This window comes from Ciconia boyciana, chromosome 2, assembly GCF_034638445.1.
Source record: "Ciconia boyciana chromosome 2, ASM3463844v1, whole genome shotgun sequence".
NCBI lineage: Eukaryota > Metazoa > Chordata > Aves > Ciconiiformes > Ciconiidae > Ciconia > Ciconia boyciana.
The window spans coordinates 57843260-57866197 of NC_132935.1; the positions used below are offsets into that span (position 1 = coordinate 57843260).

The following is a 22938-nucleotide window of genomic DNA, read 5'->3' on the forward strand; positions in this document are numbered from 1 at the left end:
ATTGAGAGACCCTCTGCTCTCCCAGCTTTGCAGCGTGTGGTTTCTCCCTCGGCTCCTGTGTAACATGTGGCAAACTGCAGCCCCTCTCTGCCTTGGAGGGTGTCTGGCCTGCAAAGGACAGCACAGCGTAAAGAGATTTAAGCTAAATTTCAGAGAGGAGCAGTAAAAGTTGCAGCAGCAGAGAATGTAGCACAGTGCATTTTGCCTGGAGCCAGACTGGCTTCAGGAGCCAAGCTAACCGTTTAACTGCTTAACATACCTTTACACTTCAGTGCAGCTCAGTCCATACTAATTCATTGCTCTGATAGCATAATAATACAGCTTGCAAGACTTAAAATTATAAAAGACAATAGCCAAGATCTGAGAAAACTGAACGAGAGGTGAATTTTCTGCTGGCCAGTATCTGCATGCAACTCAAATTTTTTTTCAGATGCCAGTATCTGCATCTGAAAAAAGAAAAAAAGTTAATAAACTCTGGTTTCCACTTAAAAGCAAATACTTCTATTATGGACTAAACTTCGTACTGAAAGCTTCTGTTTATCACTTTCTCTCTGATTACACTGAAGCAGACTGCTAGCTGTAAACAGAAAGCAAAAAATCTAAACTAAATGCAAAGAGTCACATAACTTTCTCACAGCTAATGTGAAAAATAACATTTAGCACATCTATTCTAAACCAAAGCACTTTTAAGAAGATTTTGTTCTGTGTTATAAACTTACATAATGGGAGGTGTTAAGTGGCATATGATCAGCTTTATATTTACATATCTCTTTGTCATCACAGCCCATCATGGTTGTGAACTGGACTTGCTCTAGTAACAGTAATGGACCAATTCAGTCAGAACATGCTGGTTTTTACAGCACTGCCCATAAACTGAGGATTCTCCAATTTTATTGTAGAAACAATTCATCTCTACATTATTAATTTATGTATAAATTATATTGTTATGTTTATACATAATCCTAAAATCCATAATTTTTGGCATTTTAATTTTTTTTTCTGAAGGAATTTCTTAAAATGTTCCACTTGCCCATTTTGTGTTTTGAATTTGCTAAGGAAAGGTACTGTGCTCAAGAATATGCTACTAGTAATTATGTAAATACACATACAGCACCAACTTTCTGGGTAAAAAAAAAAAAGAAACCTTCAACACCATCCCCCAAATGTTCATTATCACTTTTCTTTGCTATTTCTTCAAAGTGTTTCATACCGTAAACCTCTTCAGCCCAATTTCCCTGTTGGAAGATATACACTTAACACAGCAAGGCCACCCCACTAGAGAACTAATACTTGTATACCACGTACGTTATCAAAGCCAGGCTATACTCAAACCTATTGCATCACAGTATCTTCATCCTAAAAGTCAAAGTAGTGCACAGATCCGTCTGGAATAACAGTCCTCTTTCCCCGGCCTGGAGTTCCCCTTGCTGTGTGCCAGAAGCCAGTGACCCCAAAGGAGCACTGCAGTTTATTTCCTGTCCTTCGTCCTCACGGAGAGGAGGATGAAAAAGGGACAGCCCTGAAACCCTGCAACTACACACCACTCACAACTGCAGCTAGGGAGGAGAAGACACAACAGTGCCACCTTGCAGAAGTAGCTTCTGTATGAACCTTCTGATCTTCCCAAACTGCTACTGCTGAAGGAAAAAGCTGTATCAAAAAAAAAGCCAACAACAAACAAACTAAACCTCAATAGCAGATGATTTTTTTAAAAAAGGTTTCTCTTCAAAAGCTGATTTTCCCCACTCTTCCCAACACTTCAATATGCATTAGGACCAGTCAATTGAAGCCAAAAGGGACACTATGCCCCATTCAAACAAAACTGGTTTAGTGTTAGCAGCATCCAACATAAACTTTGTGACTTCGCACAACATTCTTCTACAAAATAAACTCGAGCCACTTGCCAGCAATAAACTATATATTGATGTGGTATTAACAGAAACTTGGAGGCTTCAGCTGGGAGACAAACTATCAACCGACCGCTAATTGGTTTTTATGACGTGACTCATGGTTTAGTAATTTCCCAGAATTTAATCACAGGGCACCCAGAAAGATCAATTAAAGAACAGGCTCAGAATTTGTTAGAGCCCTGTGTGAGACAGGGGAAGGCAATGACCTCAGCAGCTTTGCCACAGAATTTTATGAATGAACAAAGAAAGGATTTAAAAGGTAAGTTAAACTAATCTTGAGTTTCCTTGCAGACCCTTTCATTGTTTTTCCAAAGGAGTGAGTTTTTAAAATGAAGTAAAAATTGAAGGATTGTGTGTTGTAGCTACTGTTTATATTACAACTTCATTTACACGTGAATGTTATGTGTGTGACTTGAATTGCTCCATTATTTTTGGCTATATCTTCTTTTATATCTCTCTCAATAAAAAGGGGGAAAAAAATCAGAGTAGGAGTAAATTCCTTTGGATTTTTGTACAAGCATCACATCATATTATCAGAATGAATAGTACAGAATTCCCTTTTAAAAAAAAATATTATTAAAATGGTCCTAACAACTTTTAGTACAAAGAAAGATTAAAATGTTATTTTGGCAATAAAATCCCATGATTTCCCTTGTCTCTATTAATTTTCAAGCTTTTCCCCCCCCACCTTAACAGAATGAAATCTGGAAGTGTTATCCTCCTTCCTGCTTTCCACTGTGGATTTTTTTCAAAAACTGAATGAAAATCACAATAAAGTGTTGAAAATTTTTTTTCTCAGTCCTGAAAAGGTTTTACACAAACTTACCTAATCTGATCAGTTTTACTCATTAATGTTGTTGTTCTGTGCAAATGTATAGACTATAATCCAGACAAGTACTGTACAGCTGTGATGAAAACCTCATTCCTTGCCTTTCTGGTTTTTGTTCTGCAAAAAGCTCTTATTCACTGAGAGCTCTAAGAAGAGGAGATTTAACTTATTTTCCTGACCCTGTTAAGTGAAACAAGATTATACTGAAATGGTCTGGAAAAGTGAGAATTTCTGAAGATCTACTAAGCCCTGTTATGATTATTTCAAATATTATTTAAATAAGAAAACCACTAAATGTATCACTTTGGCTTTCCTCACAATAACAATCAGCACCAAACTGAGTCATGCATGTGACATGCTAGAACAAGGGGAAAAAAAGAATAAAAGAAGCAGCTTTGTGGGCATACATGCTCTCTAAAAAAGGACAGGAACATTCAAGTTGGTGTTTTGCACCTAAATGAAAATGCTTCTTAATTTCTTCAAACAAAAATTTATCTATTGAATAGGCACATATTCAGACTTACTGTCTTTGTACTGACTTTTATAACGATGATGAACACTTCATGAGGAAAGGTAGAAAGCTAGGGTATGGGAAAGTGGATTGGGAAGAGACTACGTATCTACGTAGCTGCTGCTACTATTTCACATGATTCACAAGCCCATTACGTGACACTGTCATACAACTGAACACGAGCAAACCTTCAGCATCTTGAAATTCTTATACTTCCATGGACGAGTGCAGTGACTACTTGGATGCTAGGAAGGCATTGGGTACCGAAGCAGCTCCATTTCTGCAAGAATAATCAAATATTTAGGGAGAGGGATTTGGAGAAAAGGAAGGATAGCAAAAAGGCACTGTTAGCCAAGTGCACTTGGGATACAGGAGAACCAGATTCAGGTCTCTGCTCTGAATTAGAACAGGATATTAACAAATCTGCTTGCCTCGGGCGGGGGATGCATTTTAAGGTTCCCCGCTTCATCCGGCGGCAGAACAGAAACATTTGAGTAATGAGAAACTGCACACCTAGCTCTGCATCTGCACCAACAGCTTCATTTTCAAGAGTTCATAGCTCCCTCTAAATCATATCAAGACCAGAGTTTAAATGTTAATTATGGAGCATGCGCATATTAATTTTTTGCTTCCTTCTCTCCGTAAGTAATGGGAATGCTTTTAAATGCCTTTTGTTTGGTTTCTTATGGGCTTACTTGGTTTCTTAATATATTACAGGGCACTTCCTGCGCTGCTTACAGAAGCAAATTTCCCACTGCTAGTGGGAGTTTTCCCTAAGTAAGGTCAGCAGATTTGGTCCCAAGGGAGTGAACTGATCTTTGGGCTTAGCTACCCTGAAAATCTAGCAGAAAGCAAAACAGATATCATTCTTGTTTAAAATTTGCTACTATATTGTATCCTTCTCATCCAACACAAACAACTAGGAAACGTTTTGCTGCAATAATCCTTTCAATTAAGGCTCCCATTACAGTGAAACAGCTGCTCACTACAATACATCTTTGTCATGGAACTATTTATTTCCCAGAAAACATTTCTTTAGTTGTTAAGACAGAGGCAATAAACCAGATCCACGGAAGTAGCAGAAATCAAAGCTGCAAGCAAAATCTGACTGGCTAAACATCCTTGCACTGAAAAAGGGGTGCTTTCTATGAGGGCAAAATTTATTCTTCTGAGTTGACAAAAAAGTCCACTCAATTTAAAGCACGTCTGGTGTCTCACTCGCAACATAATGTCAATGAGCTACAACTGAAATAGCAGCATAAGCCCTCACACATACATCATTAGAAAGAAAAAAGAAAACACTCCAAAAACTTCTGTCCTCCTGCTGATCAGTGGTGTTTGCGTGAGCCCTTAAAAGCCTTTTGGAATACACACATGATAAATATTTGATGGATAACCTCTTGCCTAATGACAGAGTCAGGTGCTGCTCTTGGCATGGAAAGACAAATGAATCAGCATCTTGTTACTGCCTCCCGTTCCACACATACATGCTCACACCCCTCTGGCCCTGAGCAGCCCGATGAATGCTATTTAGCTATTTTACTAACAAGTCCAACTCACATTAACTGTCACTGGAATATAAACAGTAGTGGCAAAAACCATTATCATGAATAATTTAATCCAAGCTTTGTGAGTGCTTGAAAATGAGCAGTTTTCTTGCTGTAAACTCAGTCCCTGTGATTTCAACTCCAGGCAGCTTGCCTACGTTGCAGACAATGGAAATAAGAGGAGAAGGGGACATTCCTTTTCCACCTACATGTTCCCAATGATTTGAAAACCTTCCTTGCCAACTGCGCCTCTGATAGTGACCTGCAGTTAGTACTGCAGAAACCAAAGAAATTAAGAGAAGCACCTTCAGGTCAAAAGCTGGACAGATGATAAGGTGCCTTAGAGGAGCGAGACAATAATAACCAAGACCAGCTCTGTATTCCTGTTTTCAGGCATGAGGTCCAAATCCAGCACTCACTCCTTGCCCATAACGGCCAGACAGGTCCTCAGGCTGAGTGGGGTACCAGATCTATACAACCTACACAGATATTTGTCTAGATACAGTTGAAGATGCCAGGGCATGTACCACTGAAGTACTAAATGATTTCTCAGAACAATCAGAAGTACAACCAGTAAACAGTCAAGAATTTGCTACCTAGTTCTCCGTTTACTCTCAAAAGCTTTGTAAAAAAGCAGTTCATAAATAGTATCTATGTGTCGTGCCCTCCTGGCTTTTGGTTCATCCACTTAGCACCAAGGGATAATTTGAGGGTAGTTCGGTACTCATGAAAGGAACAGAGCAGTGGGAGCACAAATCACTGCACTATGTGACCAAGAAACAAACATGTTAAAACACAAAACTAACAAGGAGAAAGGAAGGCAGACCACTTCAAGAGAAGAAAAGAAAAAGACAAGACGTATTGGGTTTGAGTGGCAAGGTTTTGGGGTGGCTTCTGAGAGAAGCTGCTAGAAGCTTCCCCTATGTCCGACAGAGCCAATGCCAGCCGGCTCCAAGATGGACCCAGCGCTGGCCAAGGCCGAGCCCACCAGCGATGGTGGTAGCACCTCTGGGATCACGTATTTAAGAAGGGGAAAAAAGCTGCTGTGCAACAGCAGCCAGAGAGAGGAGTGAGAATATGTGAGAGAAACAACTCTGCAGACACCAAGGTCAGTGAAGAAGGAGGGGTGGAGGTGCTCTGGGCGCCGGAGCAGAGATTCCCCTGCAGCCCACGGTGAAGACCACGGTGAGGCAGGCTGTGCCCCTGCAGCCCATGGGGTTAATGGTGGAGCAGATCTCCACCTGCAGCCTGTGCAGGACCCCACGCCAGAGCGGGTGGATGCCCAAAGGAGGCTGTGACCCTGTGGGAAGCCCATGCTGGAGCAGGCTTCTGGCAGGACCTGTGGACCCTATGAGGAGAGGAGCCCATGCTGGAGCAGGTTTGCTGGCAGGACTTGTGACCCCACGGGGGACTCACGCTGGAACAGTCTGTTCCTGAAGGACTGCACCCTGTGGAAGGGACCCACGCTGGAGCAGTTCGTGAAGAACTGCAGCCCCTGGGAAGGACTCACCTTGGAGAAGTTTGTGGAGGACTGTCTCCCGTGGGAGGGACCCCACACTGGAGCAGGGGAAGAGTGTGAGGCGTCCTCCCCTGAGGAGGAAGGAGCGGCAGAGACAACGTGTGATGAACTGACCGCAACCCCCATTCCCCGTCCCCCTGCCCTGCTGGGGGGGGAGGGGAGGAGGTAGAGAATTCGGGAGTGAAGGTGAGCCCAGGAAGAAGGGAGGGGTGAGGGAAGGTGTTTTAAGATTTGATTTTATTTTCTCATTATCCTACTCTGATTTGATTGGCAATAAATTAAACTAATTTCCCCAAGTCGAGTCTGTTTTGCCCGTGACGGTAGCTAATGAGTGATCTCTCCCTGTCCTCATCTCGACCCACGAGCCTTTCATTGCATTCTCTCTCCCCTGTCCAGCTGAGGAGGGGAGTGACAGAGCAGCTTTGGTGGGCACCTGGCGTCCAGCCAGGGTCACCCACCACAAAAGGTCACAATACTCTTACAGTGGAGATTGTCTTTGAGGATCACTATGACATGAAAGTACAGTGTTGATCTACAAAGAAGTAACACCACTCTAGATCTCTTCCTGAGGCTTTCAAAATTCCTGGGGATTCAGACCCTGGATTCAAATCCATTATAGGCACAGGATCATCCACAAGAAGTCAGGCTCAGCTCTGAAGTCTGATAAAAGAAGTTTTGACATCTACCAGTTACTGTGCTCTAGAGCCAGGATTATTTTCTGTCATAATACTCTCCTGCCAAAAGATGTACACACTCTTCCATGTGTGAGGAAGAAATACAGAATGAAAAAAAAAAAAATCCATGCTCAGCACTCAATTTGAGGGACACAGTAGGTCCCTTTCTTGCTGATCAAAACCTATTTGGTAGGATGAGAGGTAGGATGAGAAGGGTAGGATGAGAAGGGAAAACACAGATGAAAAATAAATTATGTATGAATTTTAAAGAAATTATGTTTACTTTCTGCCCTTGTCTCGCTCTAACTCATGGCAGAAATTTCTCCTTAGGCCTTAGTAGTGTTAGTTGGGCGGACGGCTAGCGTATAGCAAACTCTCTTAATTTACCATGTTTTTTCTAGATTGGATTCCCATTTCTGCTCTTTCACCTTCCAAATATAAATATAAAGTTTTATTTTGCACATACTTCCTTGAAAGGAAGAAAATTGACTAATTTTCAATGATTGTAACAAAGAAGAACACAAAAGTCTAGAAAAGTAACCTTCACAAGGTGTATGAAGTAAAATTAATATTATTTAGGTGTTGCATGTAGTTTAATGAATTGGAAAAAAAAAAAGAATGTTTTCAGAGTTATTGCCAAGAACAAAAATTTCTGAGAGGTCTTACCTGTGCCTCTGAATTACTTCTCCATCAAATAAATTTGCATTAACCTATACCTTGGGGTGAAAAGGAAGCTTTTTTTTGGCTCTAGGTCTTTATTGACTGCTAGAGTTAAATTAAACAAAGTTAATTAAACAATGACATACTCAGTCTGAAGCTGACTATCACCAGGGCAGGGGATAGGTTTGGGATTAACTTGAAACATTAAAATAAATAAAGAAATCACTTCCAGATCAACCTAAACTGATTTTTTTTTTCCTGAAACAAAAGGTATTCAATATCTAAGGAGAAACATTGCTTTAAAATAAATTAAATAATACAAAACCTAATGCAGCTATAAATGTGCTCAGTTTTACAATGAAAACAGTTTGCGGAATTTAAACTCATGATAGTGTCAACTCCCTTTAAAATTACTTGTTTTCCATTTAATTTAGTATTTCCACCACCATCCCCAAAAAATCACACCAGTCTAATTGCAAGCACCTTATTTCAAAGCCCCTGAAGAATTCTTGCCCTCTGTACCAAGAGCCCTCTGGACCCTCTTTTCATTTAAATCTTTCCAAAGACCCACGGTCATTGATAACCACACAAAAAAGCCCACATCAGTTATTTATTTGCAAGTTAAAATAAATTTCTAGTTATCTTCTCCTCCTGGTTTCTGCATTTGTTTCCCCAACTCTGTTGGCTTTGCTTTGTCTGCAAGGCTCAATCAACATGCTTCTGAGTTTCTGCCATACCCGTCCAAAAACATTGCCAGCACTCATATAAAAAATGATAATGAAAATGGGTGACACATCATCTAATCAACCGCTTAATGGGTGTCCCTGCTTACAATTTCTTCTGTGGAAGCCAAAAAGTAAAACAGCCCAGGAACTGGCGTCTACCCTCTCAGAGTGGAGTATCCTGTTTGGGAACAGCATTACAAAGCAGTGAGAAAGGCACAGGTATTATTTATCATACGCAACAACATAAGACAGAGACAAGATTTCTGTACCCAACGCTGTCAGTGCAATGCTTCTTGTGAGTACACTGTCACTTAGTTGGAGAGATTTTTAATTCATTTCTCAAGAAAATGTTTTGATAATAAATAGTGAGAAAGCACACAGTATTGTTAACAGAAATGTTTTCTGGCTTGTAAGATGCAAGAGGGTTTCTGAGGTTGGTTAATGTAAAGGTATCGCTTAATTTTCATTCACCCATTGCTAAAACTTCCATGAATAAGTACTTCAGGATTTGGACCACTGATTATAAATAACACGCTCCATTGTTCCCTCCCAAGAGAATACTTATAATGTTGGAAGTGGAGAAACCTAGCCGAGATGCAGTATTTTGAGCCACAGGATATTTATGTAGCAGCCTGGCATGTCTCCATAGGAAAACACATGCCCAATCCAGTAGAAATCCCATTTTTAATTGCTGAAAAGCATTTTCTGAGTTATAAATAAATCTTCATACTAATGCTTTGGGCTTGTACAAAGAAACTCAGTAGTTCCAAAGACATTTTAAAGAGTCTCCAACCCCCTTTAATTCAGCATCTCTGTTATTGCCTGGAGTACTTTCTATTGAGCACTTAAGGATAACAGGTAATAAGTACTTTTCAAAAAAAGGAAAAAATCACGTTTGTGGTTACACAGGTAAAATGTGGATGAAACCCTTCTCAAAAGCATATAAACATATAGTAAATCTAAAGAGAAGAAGGTCAAAACTCAAGTTGTACCACCCAAAACCATGAAGATTTTTCATTGAAATATGTTCTATGTTTTAAACATGTTTTAAAACATATCCCTTCCCAGTGTAGCCAATTCATAGATTTTAATTTATAACAAGATTAGAACATGACTAGGTCTGTAGCCTGTCAATGTCCATTGTGGCACACATGACAGAAAACTGTTTTGAAGAACAAAACTGCAGCGCACAACTTGTCAATATTATTGCAAAATCCAGTAAACAGGTACAGCTTTTACCCTTTGCAGGGGTGAATAGGATTTCAATCATACACCTCAGATGCACAAAATGGGTACCTCTATTTTGGCTGCACTTTCAGATGCTGAAACCAGGTGGGTTGTTATCCCCTATTTGGAGCAGTCCAACTACAGTGCCCCAAAAATAATATACTAATAGAAGGTGATGTAATTGTTACGAGATCGAACTAAAAACAGTCATGAACTCCAACTGTTTGAACTAAAAATGTCTCCTTAGACTGAAGCAGTAACAGACTTGTAAGCCTTAAGATGCACATTCAACTGAATTTCTGTTCAAAGCAGGCAACAGAAACCACGCGAGCAAGTCTTTTCAAAATCAGAGTCTATATTCCCAACCTACAAACTCATTTTTATGCATATAATTTAAGAAAACCAGAATGCTTGAAAGCATCCAAATTAGCTACAATATTTGTGTTTTCCATCAAATCTATTAATAATGCTACTGTGAAAATTATCAGAACTGGCTTAAAAGGAAAAGACCAAAAGGTTTAAGGATCTTTTTCACATTTTTGATACAAAGAAAGGCATGTAAGGTTGCAAACATCACTATTGCATAGTAGCAGACATGAAAGACTACTCCAATGTATCTATTAGCAAATACATTAGGAGGTTATAGTCTTCAAATGTTTCATGCTTTGTGGATGGTCCTGTATTACAGTTTTAAGTATGACACTTGGCATCAGTAGGATATGGTTTTAACACGAGTAATGAAGGAGAGGAGTTTTGTTAAACCTTTTTTTAAATGTATAGCTTGAAATCAGTGGGGTTTGGTTTTGTTTGGGGTTTTTTTAAAGTTCTTTTCAAGTGATTTCTGCATATATAGTTTGGGCAGCAGTTAATTCGCAAGCAATGTTCAGAAAATCTTGAAAAGCTAAAGACTGAAGCTGTTTCAGAGCAGAACATCCACTAATGTAGGAAGTACTTTTTTTTTTTTTACTACAAACGACTCAACCATGAAGATTTCAGTGCAAGAATTTACAATTAGGAGGTTAACAATCTGTTTTCTGTTTCATGAGTATCACATGACAATATTCTCTTAAGCTCCTTATTTTGTTCAGAAGTCTTAATACCATGCATTGTAGATGAGGTATAAAATTAAGCATCTAATTTAAGATTTTTCGACTCACTGGAGGCTCACATGGCCAACTCAGAGCACCATCATGAGGACCCTATTTCTGTTCACTGAATATATGACCCAAATCATAACTTGAGCATTTAAGTTAGATGTCTAAAGTCAGACGTCTAAAGTTAGACAGTATGAAACTCCAGCAAACTAGTGCAGCTGAGCATAAAAAGACTGCTAATAATACAGATGCATTATAGAACTGATGCATACACATAGGGCCATTGTTCACATAGGGAAATCAAAATAACATTTATATAAAAATTGTTGCCATATTCATTTGGATCAATACTCCCCTGAAACCTCTTCAGCTATATTTGGTGATCCAAATTTGTCACTGCAACCCTTCTGCATCTTGCTATTCTGTGCAGATTATTCCAAATCACAAGCCCTTTCACATCTGCAAAACAAACTCCACTGTTCCATTTCTTTATTTTGAGTATTGCTGAAACCATGGTAATGTTCAATTAACAATTATTATGATTTGGATATTGTTCATCCATTTATCAATCTATGCATTTTAAAAACATATTTTTTACTGATCTGACTGCTATGCCAAATTAGTTTTTTCAATACAGAAGAGATCTAAGTTTTGTCATGGTAAGCAGTACCTTAATTCAGAAGTAATCCCATTCTTTTTGCCATTAACATAAGCAGAGTCAGCAAAATCCAGTCCATACATGAAGTTAACTGATTTCCACCCACCCCCCCTTTTTTTTTTAATTTACATTGTGACTGGCTACAGGGTCTTATTAATCACAAATTATGAAATGAAATAAAGGAAAGTTAACAAAACTAACTAAATGCAACCTCACCTCTCTTACAGAAAAAAACCCACATAAACCATTTATTTAGTACTGCCAACAAAGCATGACATGGGCCAATAGCTCATTTATTTCTATCACAACAGCATGTACAAGCCTTTGTTAAGGACAAGGACATCATCACAGTAGACTTGAGACGCAAAGAAAAAAGATCACTAATATAATAATCTCACAATCAAAGAAGTTAGAAACTAGGCTATTGCACAGTTTACTGCCTATTTGTCATCTCCAGACAACAAGGTAACCAATCAGTTGCTGATTTTAGAGATAATTCATACAGAAAATCACTGCTGAAATCATATGGCTTTACAATACATGCAAAGAGGTGTCTGCCACAAAAGCAGTTCCCATCAGCAACCCCTGAAAAATTGGGCTAGGCAAGTTTTAAATTACTCCTGTAGACAAGAAATGTTATTTACAATTAAACTTTTTTTCATAGTTGTTTCATGCAGAGTAGTACATTTTGCTGTTTAATCAGCTTTGTAATCACTGATTTCAAGGATTATAAATAGTAGACAGAGCTGAACAAGAGAGATAACCAAATACATTTTCAGCTGCACATAAATGCTCATGAATGTATTTTCCCTTATTCAGGCAGCTTCATGGACAATTAAGTAGTATGTCTGCAAACAACACATTCAGCTAAATTTTAAATAACTCAGCGTTTCAGCTCTAACTGAAGGAGATGTCTCCTGTACTTTAGAAGAGGTTGGTATTTTCACCTGGCAGGTAGTATCTTAAAACAAAAATATTGAACATATGCAGAGACAGGACACTGTGCCCTATCTCCATGATTAAGGATTAATATTACTTTATCTTAGTAATTACATTTTTAAAGAAGATTAAAATATTTAAGGGGAAAAAAAAAAGAAAAAACTTTACTCATTAAGCCTTAAACACCATCTGAACTATTTCAGCGAGTATAGTATTTTTTCCCCAGTGTTGCTAACCTTTTATGTTTCTGTCAAATTAAAATTAATCTAGACTGACATTGTCCATTCCAGAGTAATTTCTAATTCTGTAGCTTGGAAACACCCTAAACTTGGTGGAGAGAAGTTGTGTAAGTTCAATACCTGGAAAGTGCAAGGTGATAAACTGGGAAAATAGATGGAAGTGCAAGATGGAGGAATGTTGGTCAGAGATTGTGACTGGGGAGTTGAGTGAGCCAGGAAGAGACAAGGAAATAAAAGCTTAGTGGAAGGACACTAGAAAGCTCAAAAGAATAAAAAGACTTAATCAAAGGAAGCAAAGGTTTCAGGAAAAAATGACGACTTGAACAAAACAGAAATAGAAGACTTAAAAATATTATTTAAGTGACAGAAATTAAAGGAAGAAAAAAGACAAGACAAGTAAAATATATAGCCACGTAGTGGGTTTTGTTGTTTGGGGTTTTTTTTAATAAAGTTTGCTTTATTTAACTTTTGACTCTTTGATTTACTGGTGGTTTGGCTGGTTTTAGCTAAAATAGTTATAGATTTCCCCTTCCTTTTCTATCCTCTGGACATGAAAAAAAATCCCTCAAAACCTTCTAGAAAGATACACCTACACACATATGTGCACAATTTAAAAAGGTGACAGGGATAGTGGGACAAAATAGTTACACTCAGAAATATTGAATTTATATAAGAAATTAATTCTCATGAACATACCATAATATGAAATTCAGAAGTGTATTGCGGTATGACACACAATATGGGGAAACTATTCAAAGTCCTAAGAAAGCATTTTCCTCTGAAGAAAGATTGCTGCCATCAGTGATGCAAACTAGATTATTTAGTGTCTATCAAATCACACAGGAATTAGTTTTAATTAAATAGACTTTTTTAGACTCTAAAAGGAGAGAATTAGGATGCCTCTCCACTGTCGCTCTTGGCATCTAGAAAACGGCTCTGTTTATCCTGTCAATCACTTCTCCTGGCACAGAAGGGGCAGCAAAATACACAAAACCAACAGAGTAATTGCATATTATCTGGGAAGCTGCACCCAAATTCTCCAATGAGTGCCCTCCTCTCAACTGCCACCTTCAGGACTTTTAAGAGAAACTTTAACTCACAGCTGGGCATTTACTGATGTTCCGTTCTCACACCACCCTGGTAGTTTTCCCCTGTAAAAATGACTGACAGCCTTACCTAGAGTGGGATTTCCTACCTTTTATGCTTACTTTATTTATTTTTCAGCTGGCTCCTTACACAGTCAACATAAACTAAGCCCACCCAATTGGTATGGGCCCCTGCCAAGAGACAAGGTGTTAGTTTCTTAGATTGACTGGTAGAAACTGGGTGAAAAATGGTGTGGGGAAGTGAAGAGCATGGAGAGACATGATATAAATGTAGGAATTAAGGCATGAAATACAAATGATAATCAGACCTTTTCCACTTCGGTACTGTAATACTTCGTGAAGATGGCTTCTTCACCAAGGGGTGAGAGATTTGAACTCTATTGCTAACAGACCAGATCTCAAAAGCATCCTAATACTCACCTGAGGCCTTGCCTTGCTTCGTAGCTCTGTCAAGATACTTCAATTGCAATTCACAAAGACTCCAAGTTTGGTATAATTCAAATCTATCCCACTCTAAGCAATTTTTGGAAATCTGACTTTGATCTATTTATAACTCATATCCCATTTATGAATAACATTTAGCAATAATACTACCCTTGTGCAATCCTTTGCACTTCTTTTCCTATAGCTTAGGTGTCAAGACTGTGTAGCACCATGGGTATCTCTGTCAATTGATACTACTATAATCACACCAAATAATTATAAAGTAAAACCAAAAAAGAATGCAAAATGGATTAATTCAATGCAGATTCTCTTTTAAATTAATCTAGCCTGTGAAATGAACTGTGGCAGGATATAATTTTGGTAAGTCCTTCAAAGATTTTAAAAAAGGATCGGCATCTATCCTAGCTAAAATAAAAGCAAAACAGTGAGTCATCATAATTAGGATAGGTCAGGATACGCTTTCCATAGCACAAATGTAACTCTGCCTTGCTTCTCCCTGCTGGAACCTGGAGGAGAAAGTGCTCTTCCTTATACAGCTTCCCCTATACACAGACTGGGTGAAAATCTGCATCAACAGAAACCATATGCACAAGCAGATGAAACCAGAAGGTATTCTTTAGTTTTGTCTCCTTCCCCCCTCAAACTAATGGTTAATGGAAAACATTAGTAAAAACTGGTACTAAGCAAAAGTTGTACTTCCACTTGTAAAAACTGATTGGTGCTGTCACTACGTGCCATGCAGTAATGAATAGTTCATCAGACAATTCTGAAACTCCTGCTTCCTCTCTTCATCTTCTCAGTAAAGAGAAAAAAGGATGACAGCTTGAGGGGTCACTCTAAACCAGAATGTGAGACTCTCCAAGAACTCGTCTCAGAAAATTCAAGAAAAGTTTCATACATGTCTTTTCTCAGGGGAAGTGGACCAATGGCCATAACTATAGGCAGGACACAGAAATGGATGTTTAGAAGGGGACCCGTCTACAAACCATTTGAAAATATGTCATTCTTCAGCTAACACACTGAAAACTACATGCTTGGTGTCAACCTGTTGCTCAGTCAAATCACAGTGAGCTCTTCAAGTAAGAAAGAGTATCAGTTTCTGTTGACCAGTGTTTAGAAGACAGACATGGGATTGAAGAAGAACCTGGAATATCTACAAGATCTTCTAAGGAAACAGGAAAACATGTGAATTGCGGGGTAAATCCAAACTGCTAAGAAACTACCCTGGCAGAACAATGTCAAGATGAAGGTTGCCCAGGAAACCACAAAAAGTGCCAAAATCTTTGGGTAAGAACTTCCTAGAGGCCTTGTAAACTCAGATGTCACTGTACTCAGAGCCTAGATTTTCCAATTTTTTTCTTTAGGAAACTATGTTGATTAAAATGGTCTGAATTTCCATCAGCCATGACAATGGATTTGTGAGTAGAAGAATTATGCCAAAGTCTGTATCAGATAAGGCAGTATAACTTCAGGACCTCTCTAAATGCCTCCTTTTTGTTAGTGGTGCCATGGAACCAGCTTACTTTCTAAAGGATATTCTTCACATTATTTCCATCGGAAAAGATGAGAGATGAGTCTGTTTGACTTTAGCATTGCATGATACTATTTTTTGTACTGGCCTGAAGGAGAATCAGGTAAGCAGGAACAAGAATGATTGAAGGAGCATTAGCGCTTTGAAATGCAGTCATCGGCACTCTCATCCAACAGGCTAGTAGGGGACAAAGCACACCAGTAGATAATAATCTGTGATTGCATCCTCACTGCAAATTCCACCAACAGATCACAAACCATTAAGTTTTGATATTGTTATACAGCCATTGCTGTTGACTCCCAAGAAGCCACTCCTTTACACAGACAACAGGCCTCTTACATACAGCAAGAATGTAATACTTCTGAAATAGTTTCTGTCTTTATAGGTCTGCATAATTGTTTTCATATTTTAAATTGTACAAGTTCAATTGGTATGTGATACATAAATGCTTGAATGCCTGATGTAGATAGTTATCTGTCATCTCTACCAGTAAGCCTTTTTATTTATTTTTACTAAGGCAGTTGTATAAAGTCACGATAACAGTGATGTTTAAATAAGTGCCTAAAATACAGTTGGATGAAAAATCTGAGACCACATTTAATTCTCAAAAGTAACTACAAATCCAGACCCGGGGCACAGTCTATGATAGCATGGCTTGGGGGGGGGGGAGGTTCTGAAAGCTAATTTTTCACCCAGACTATGTCAGTATTCCAGGTGAAATAATGCCATAAAGGATCTCCCAGTACCCCTGTCAGACACCCCTGCTGCACCTTGGGGCAAGAACGGTATCATGGTTGGAAGTCCTTCAGCACCAAAGCCAGCATATAGTGAAACTACAGTGTCAGGGAATTTACAGTATGTATTACAAGTTAGCTCACTTAATGAGGGGAAAATGCTCAGGACTTCACCTTCTACTACACAAAGGATTTGCACATACTGTGTCCACCACTCATTCTGAAGAATGAAGCAACGAACATCTTACCTTGCATCGTTGTTTTTGTGGGTTCTGAAAACAGAGGAATGAGCAGGAGGTAGATGAGGTAGACAAAGGAGAGCCCATTGTAACGGAAAGCACAGGCTGTGATGAGAGAAAAGAAAAAGAACATATTGTTTAATCAGCCTGGGATAATCAAATTCAATAGCACAAAGCATTTCCTATTTGAGTTTACTATTTACCTTACCAACTTTTCACCACTTATTTAAACCATTTCTACACAAGTATTCAAGTTTATGCTTAAAATAAATAATAAAATTAAATACAGTTCTGAAGTATTTTCACAGTAATATATATTTTAAGTTTAGCCAAAAGATGCATCCAAGCTACAAAGACTTTGTCCACAATGATGGCCAAGTTAGTTGTTATCTAAACTTTTTACTTTCCTCATACATAAACTCATTAAACCATTCCCCACAAAAATATGAAGGGATGCATAAATCAATATTTATGGGCTCTCTTTAAGAAGCTACATACAAGTTCATTATATTACAGTTAAGGATTATCAGTAAATAATGAAGAAAAATGATGAAGTATATTCAGATTCCAAATTACAGCATGGCTAAAATCACCAGTTATCCTTAAAATAGCGGTGTCTTTAAATCATTACAGGGGTCTTTGAATTTTACTGTCACCCATTTGTTTGCTCTTACAAAGTTCTTCCAGCGAGAAGTTGTGAACTACAAATGAAAAAGGGCTTCACAGCAACTTGCAACTGCTGTTATACAAGTTTTTCCAAAGAATGGAACTGCTCCGCTAACTTTGTCTAATATTTCCTTTTCTATTTTAAAAATTTAGTGTAAATGTATTTTCCTGAAAGTATCCAAGCCAGCAGGCCATTACAGCAAGCGGCAATATTGCTACAACCAAGGCGCATCTTTTCAAAGAATGTAATTCATATTCTGTGCTGAAAGAGGAGTATATGGACTTCCATACAGAAAGGATAAAAACAACAAAAAATGACAAAGTAATCTGTAATTCCACTGTGCAGCAGATGTTGAAATATTATGAGACCTACTACATTGAACAGCTCCCATGAGATAAGCCAACTGCAGAGGAGTCAGGAGATGAATTAACCTCTACATTTATTTACTCACAGAACATAACTAGTATCAATTAAGTCTTCTCAACTATATACAAAACAACTTGGTTTTGGAGGACAGATACAGCCTTAGTCCTGCCAGAAACATGTATTCCAAAAGAAAACAAGTTTCTCAAGTCACCACTTCATGAAATTTCATGGAGACTATACTAGAAATGAGTTAACAACTTAAGCATTAATTGGTCCTCATCCTCATCACACCTGTCCATTTTAGTTATAAATACAAAACTGAGAAGTCTTCCTAGTAACAAACAAATCCATACAATAGCTACAGTTTTTGTTTTCCAAACTAACCAATGTTTTGAACAACCAACTTGATTTCCTTAGTAGCCCTGATAGACTCTGGATTTATGCTCCACGTCTGCAGCTTAGCCAAGAAATGTGCGAACTTTATGGGTAAGTCTGGCAAGAAGGAAGGACAAGAAGCATCTATGCTCTACTTCTAAACTGACATGATTCTGCCACCAGCCTTCAAAAAAAAAAAATCTGTCAAGGACTATGAAATCCATCAAAGCTTGATAGAGGGTTTTTCAGAGTGAAATCCAGAATGCTTAAGAGCAGCTTCTCATTTGCCCGTAAGAATTTAAACTTGCTCCTGTCACTTACTTCTTCAGCTCCCTTTACAGCCACAGCCTTTAAAGGCCACCCAAAGACTTACAGCTACACTTGTAACTAAGAAAAACTGCAAGATAAAGTAAATAGGACCTATCCCACTGGGAATTCTGTAAGCAATTTTCAGAGCTTTAAAATGAATGTACTTGAGAAGAGAGAGTCAGCCCTGCTACTATGCGCCTACTCTCAGGGTGCTCTGCAGAGGACCACAGGATGTGCTACGGCCATTAGTGGCCTTCTTGGAATGAATGGCAAAGAGGACACTCCTGAGATCAGGACAAATCCATAAGTCAACCTTTTTGCAAGTTTAATTTGGGGTGGAAAAAAGTTCTTTGACATTCTTAGAAAAAGGTACGATAGTGGTTCAAGGCTGATGTAAAGCCTGAAGGCTTTTCCACCAGTATTCAAGGGCAAGGATCAATGTTCTCAGTCATTCTGATAGCAGAATAATAGTATTAGCGGATAATACTACCACCCAGTTACTACAGGGATCGTGTCAATCAGCTTTTAATCATGTTAAACAGCTTACTTGATTTCAGTGCAATATCATACACATTTTCTTCTTTCTTCAGAATTGAGCTTGCTACACTTCTTGTGGAGCACCTAGCACTCAGTTTGCTCAGTATAAAGATAGAAAACAGCAACTGTGTACTTTAGATACCCTCCTTTATTAGCCGTATGTCGATGAATGCCTTGCTAACAAGTCCACGTCAAATATTTAGAACCTCTATCTATATTGAAGCGTCCTCCAGCAAACTAGTAACCTTGGCTAGACATTGCCTGGAAAACCAACATTTATTTAAGCAGTTGCAAGAGCACCAGCAATACATTTCTCAGAATTAATAAATTAAAAACCCCAAAACCTAGCTGCAACATTTTTAAGTTCAGTCCATTCACTATTTCCATATTGTGTTTCTTTATCTCCATTAGTCTTGTACATTTTGCTGAAGAGATTAGTGCCTTACCAAGCTAATGTGCCAGAGCAAAAAGCCATGAGCTTTTATCTCTTTAGCAAGATAAAAGATTAGAAAACAGCAGCTGCACTGTATTTACATATTTACACTGCAATGCAACATTATTTGTCAAATACACATATTCCTAAGTTCTAATACTCAAAACTATCTAGAACAAGTTGCTGGGCATAAAATCAGCTTCAGTTTGTCACTAATACAACAACAAAGGTTGACCCAAAAAAGCAAATGAACCCATCCTCTGCACTCCCTCTGGCATTCACAAAGGTCTCCTTTTGCAAAGGGAGCTGTACGCAGATGTCCATCACAGTGGAAAGTCCCATTTGAGGTCAATGGAATTCCATCAACAGAAAAAGCACCTACACAAAGGAATTTCTTGGCAAACCAGGTCATATAGAAATTTCTGGATATCTGGGTTGCATTGGTCAGTTTGCACTATCAGTTCTGTATCAAAATTAATGTAATTTTAGCATTTTAGGCTTGTTACCTCTTCTCGAAATTGTCTAATCGATTAGCAAAATTAATTTCAGAGGAATTATTCTTGAACTATATTTACCACAAAATTTACTGCTTTCTATTTCTAGACCTGAGGAGACTGTGTTCTCAAAAGTTTTTTTTTTCTGCAACTACATAAACTGGACTATTAACAGAGATTAATTCTCCATACAAATCTTCCCTTATATATTTTTTTCATATAAAGTATCCTGCAGAAATATAAAAATATTTTGAAGACATTTGGGAAAAAAAAATTTCCTAAGCTGAAAGTGTTAATTTTATTAGTACCCAGGAAACCCTTCAGTTTCTTAGTTTCAGAAATATGCATTTGCCTAAAACAAACACTGAACAAAAAGCTTAAATAGGTAAATATACCGTACATACAAAGTCCATACACACTTTCTTCTCTTCAGTGTTTTTTTAAACCACATTTCTCACCATGTTTTCTAACAGCCTCTAGTAACAAAACTCCAGAAATGTGATTTACATCTCTGAAGTTCTGCTGCTGTTCAGAGTCCAATTACAGCAGTAATACACAATTGTGAAAAGACATAAAAAACAGAGCTATTGATATACAGCACATTAGTATATTAGAAGCAAACTTAGCTTTTTTATCATCAGCTGAAGTACTTTAGGGCACCTTCCCTTGGGTGGCAACAAAAGAGCACTTTATAACATATAAGACTGACTTCTCCATTCATAAGTGATTATTTGAAATATTTCTGTTTTAATGCATAGCGTGCTAAAAAAATACTACCTTTAAAGACAGGATCAGAATGTCACCTAAGACAAAGTTATGATAATTTCACAGATCTTTATGACATAGCAGTCAAAGAAATATATAGTGAAAAAAGTAACATGCAGAGGTATAAAATTTTCACAAAAGACTGACATGCAAGCTATTTGTAGCAAAAAATGATAGCTGTGGAATATTTCATCTTCCTGTCACACAGTCATTTGTTCAAACAAATGCAAAATTACAGTCACAGATAACTGACGTTCTTCTCTTTCACCATGTCTGTAAATGTACTCATAATTCACTAATCCTGCTGCATGTAATACATATCTTAAAAAAAATATGCACAAAAAAATCTCTAGCCTGCTCTGCTGACATATTCTGGGACTAATACAGAACATAAATCAGCTCTGAACACTTAAATCTTGCAATGAAGAGCGCATTTTAAAATATTTTTACAAAATTTGTTAGGAAGTGAGTGTAATAATTACCTCATACAGGTAAAACTACTCAGGTAAGAGGATTAATTTTATTATAATAGAAAATCTTTCCTATTATGCGACAATCACTAGAGCAAATAGTTGTGTACAAAGTCTTAAAACAAGTCCCCAATGCTGAGTAGTATTATTAACACAATGTTCCATAATTTATATTAGATAAAAGTATCAGAATATGTTGGGTTTAAGAACAACTCCTTAGACAGCCTTACACAAGAACTGAGTTCTTTTCTTTTCTTCTTGACATTAAGAATTGACATTACACCTGGGAACTTACAGATTGCTAATATTTTAAGGGCTTTTTGTATATTTCTTGGCATAGTCAATAAAAACAGTCAATATTTCAGCACTAAAAGAGGACATTCATTATTGTATGTTGCTTTTTTCTAAATTAAAAAAAAAATTGAAACATGCATTTCACTGAGATTTCACAAAGTCATTGTCTAAAATTCTGTGAAAAGGACATACTCTTAAGTGAGATACCTTTCAAAATTGTGTTTCCTTTTCCTTTATTAGACAATACACTTCTAAATGCCCCAGACTGCAGTATATACAAGCTCTGTATGTATGCATTCAAAAAAAAAGGGACTCCCAAACAGCCCACAATTTATGGCTTGTTAAGGAACACAGATGATGTTTGCTCAAACTATTTTAGTTTGAACCATATCTTTAATGCAGAATTAGAAAAAAAATAATTTTTCAAGTTTTTATTACAATAAAGTTGAAACATTTAATTCTTTAAGATATGTACAGTATGCACCATATAAATTTAAAAAGGAATCCTAAAAAAACAGAAAATCGTAAATCATGTGACATCATGTAACCTTGTTCTTCTAGATTTTATTTTTCATTATTATATGATAGCCAAAGAAGAATACTTTTGAACTTGAAGAAATCTACTACTTCATCTTAGACTCACCACCGAGTTTCTACATGCAGATAGAGGGTTTTTCCAACATTAGAATTCTAACAGCTGCTACATGTTATTATTTCACATTTCTAGCAACAGTTTTTTTCCTTTCTTCTACTTAAAGAGGATAATTTGTATTTTACCTGTTAAATAAGAAATATTGGAGGGCAAAGTGGGTGGCGATAGAAGAATTTGCACTGAGCTTGACCTTGGAAAGGAGAGGAAAAAAATAGCCTCATAAAAGATGTGTTTAGTTTTATTCTACAAAAATTTGAAAAGGTATTTAATTCAGAAGTGGAAACTACCTGTTCAAAAAAATCAGCCTTTAAGAGTGCAGGCATAGTACCAAAGGGCTACTGACTTCTCATTTGTAAGCTAGAATTGTGTCAAAAGCCACAACAACAGAAAATACAAAGGACAGGCGAAGATAGAATTAGCCATCCACTCACTATTTCTGAATTCATTTTATTAAAAAGGCACTGTCATTAATGTTAACAGAATAATGTATTGCTTGCTATACCCTTTTCTGTTCAAGAACTACGTAAAAACAGTTTTTTCTGCATATATCTACTGTAGGTTTGAGAATATTATACATTGTTCTTAGCGTTATCCTCTCCAGACTAATATGTGTGCATTAGCATGAGAAGAAATTGATTCAGCCAACTACAATGAAGTCATGTGTCTTCTAACTTCAGCAGGATATTACATAGTGTTTGCATCCTGTTTTAACAACTTTACAGCTGCAAGATTATTAAGAAAGCTATGCAAGGATATTCTTCAAGATTGCTACCTTTAGACTAAAATTTGGTTTAACATTCATGCTTATTTTTTCAGTGACAAAAAAAACATCCAGTGACAATATTCACTAGAAAAGTGCTGCTGAAAAAATGTCTAACCCTGAGCAGGCAAAGGTTGTTGGCTGAAAGAGCTGATGCTGTTCACACATTCTTATACCCAGCTGATCTGAAATAAATCTCGGAAAGCTAGGGACCAAAAAATGAAAGGGAA

General features: G+C 37.5%; 1 protein-coding gene across 1 annotated transcript in view; it reads right to left on the reverse strand.

Annotated features, from left to right (window-relative positions):
- PIEZO2 (piezo type mechanosensitive ion channel component 2) overlaps positions 1–22938 on the reverse strand; it is a 321244-nt gene that overhangs the window by 244274 nt on the left and 54032 nt on the right. Inside the window, exon 2 of the mRNA XM_072852760.1 lies at positions 16596–16691. Within this exon, the coding sequence (XP_072708861.1) occupies positions 16596–16691 (96 nt within the window). The remainder of the gene's footprint in view (positions 1–16595; positions 16692–22938) is intronic.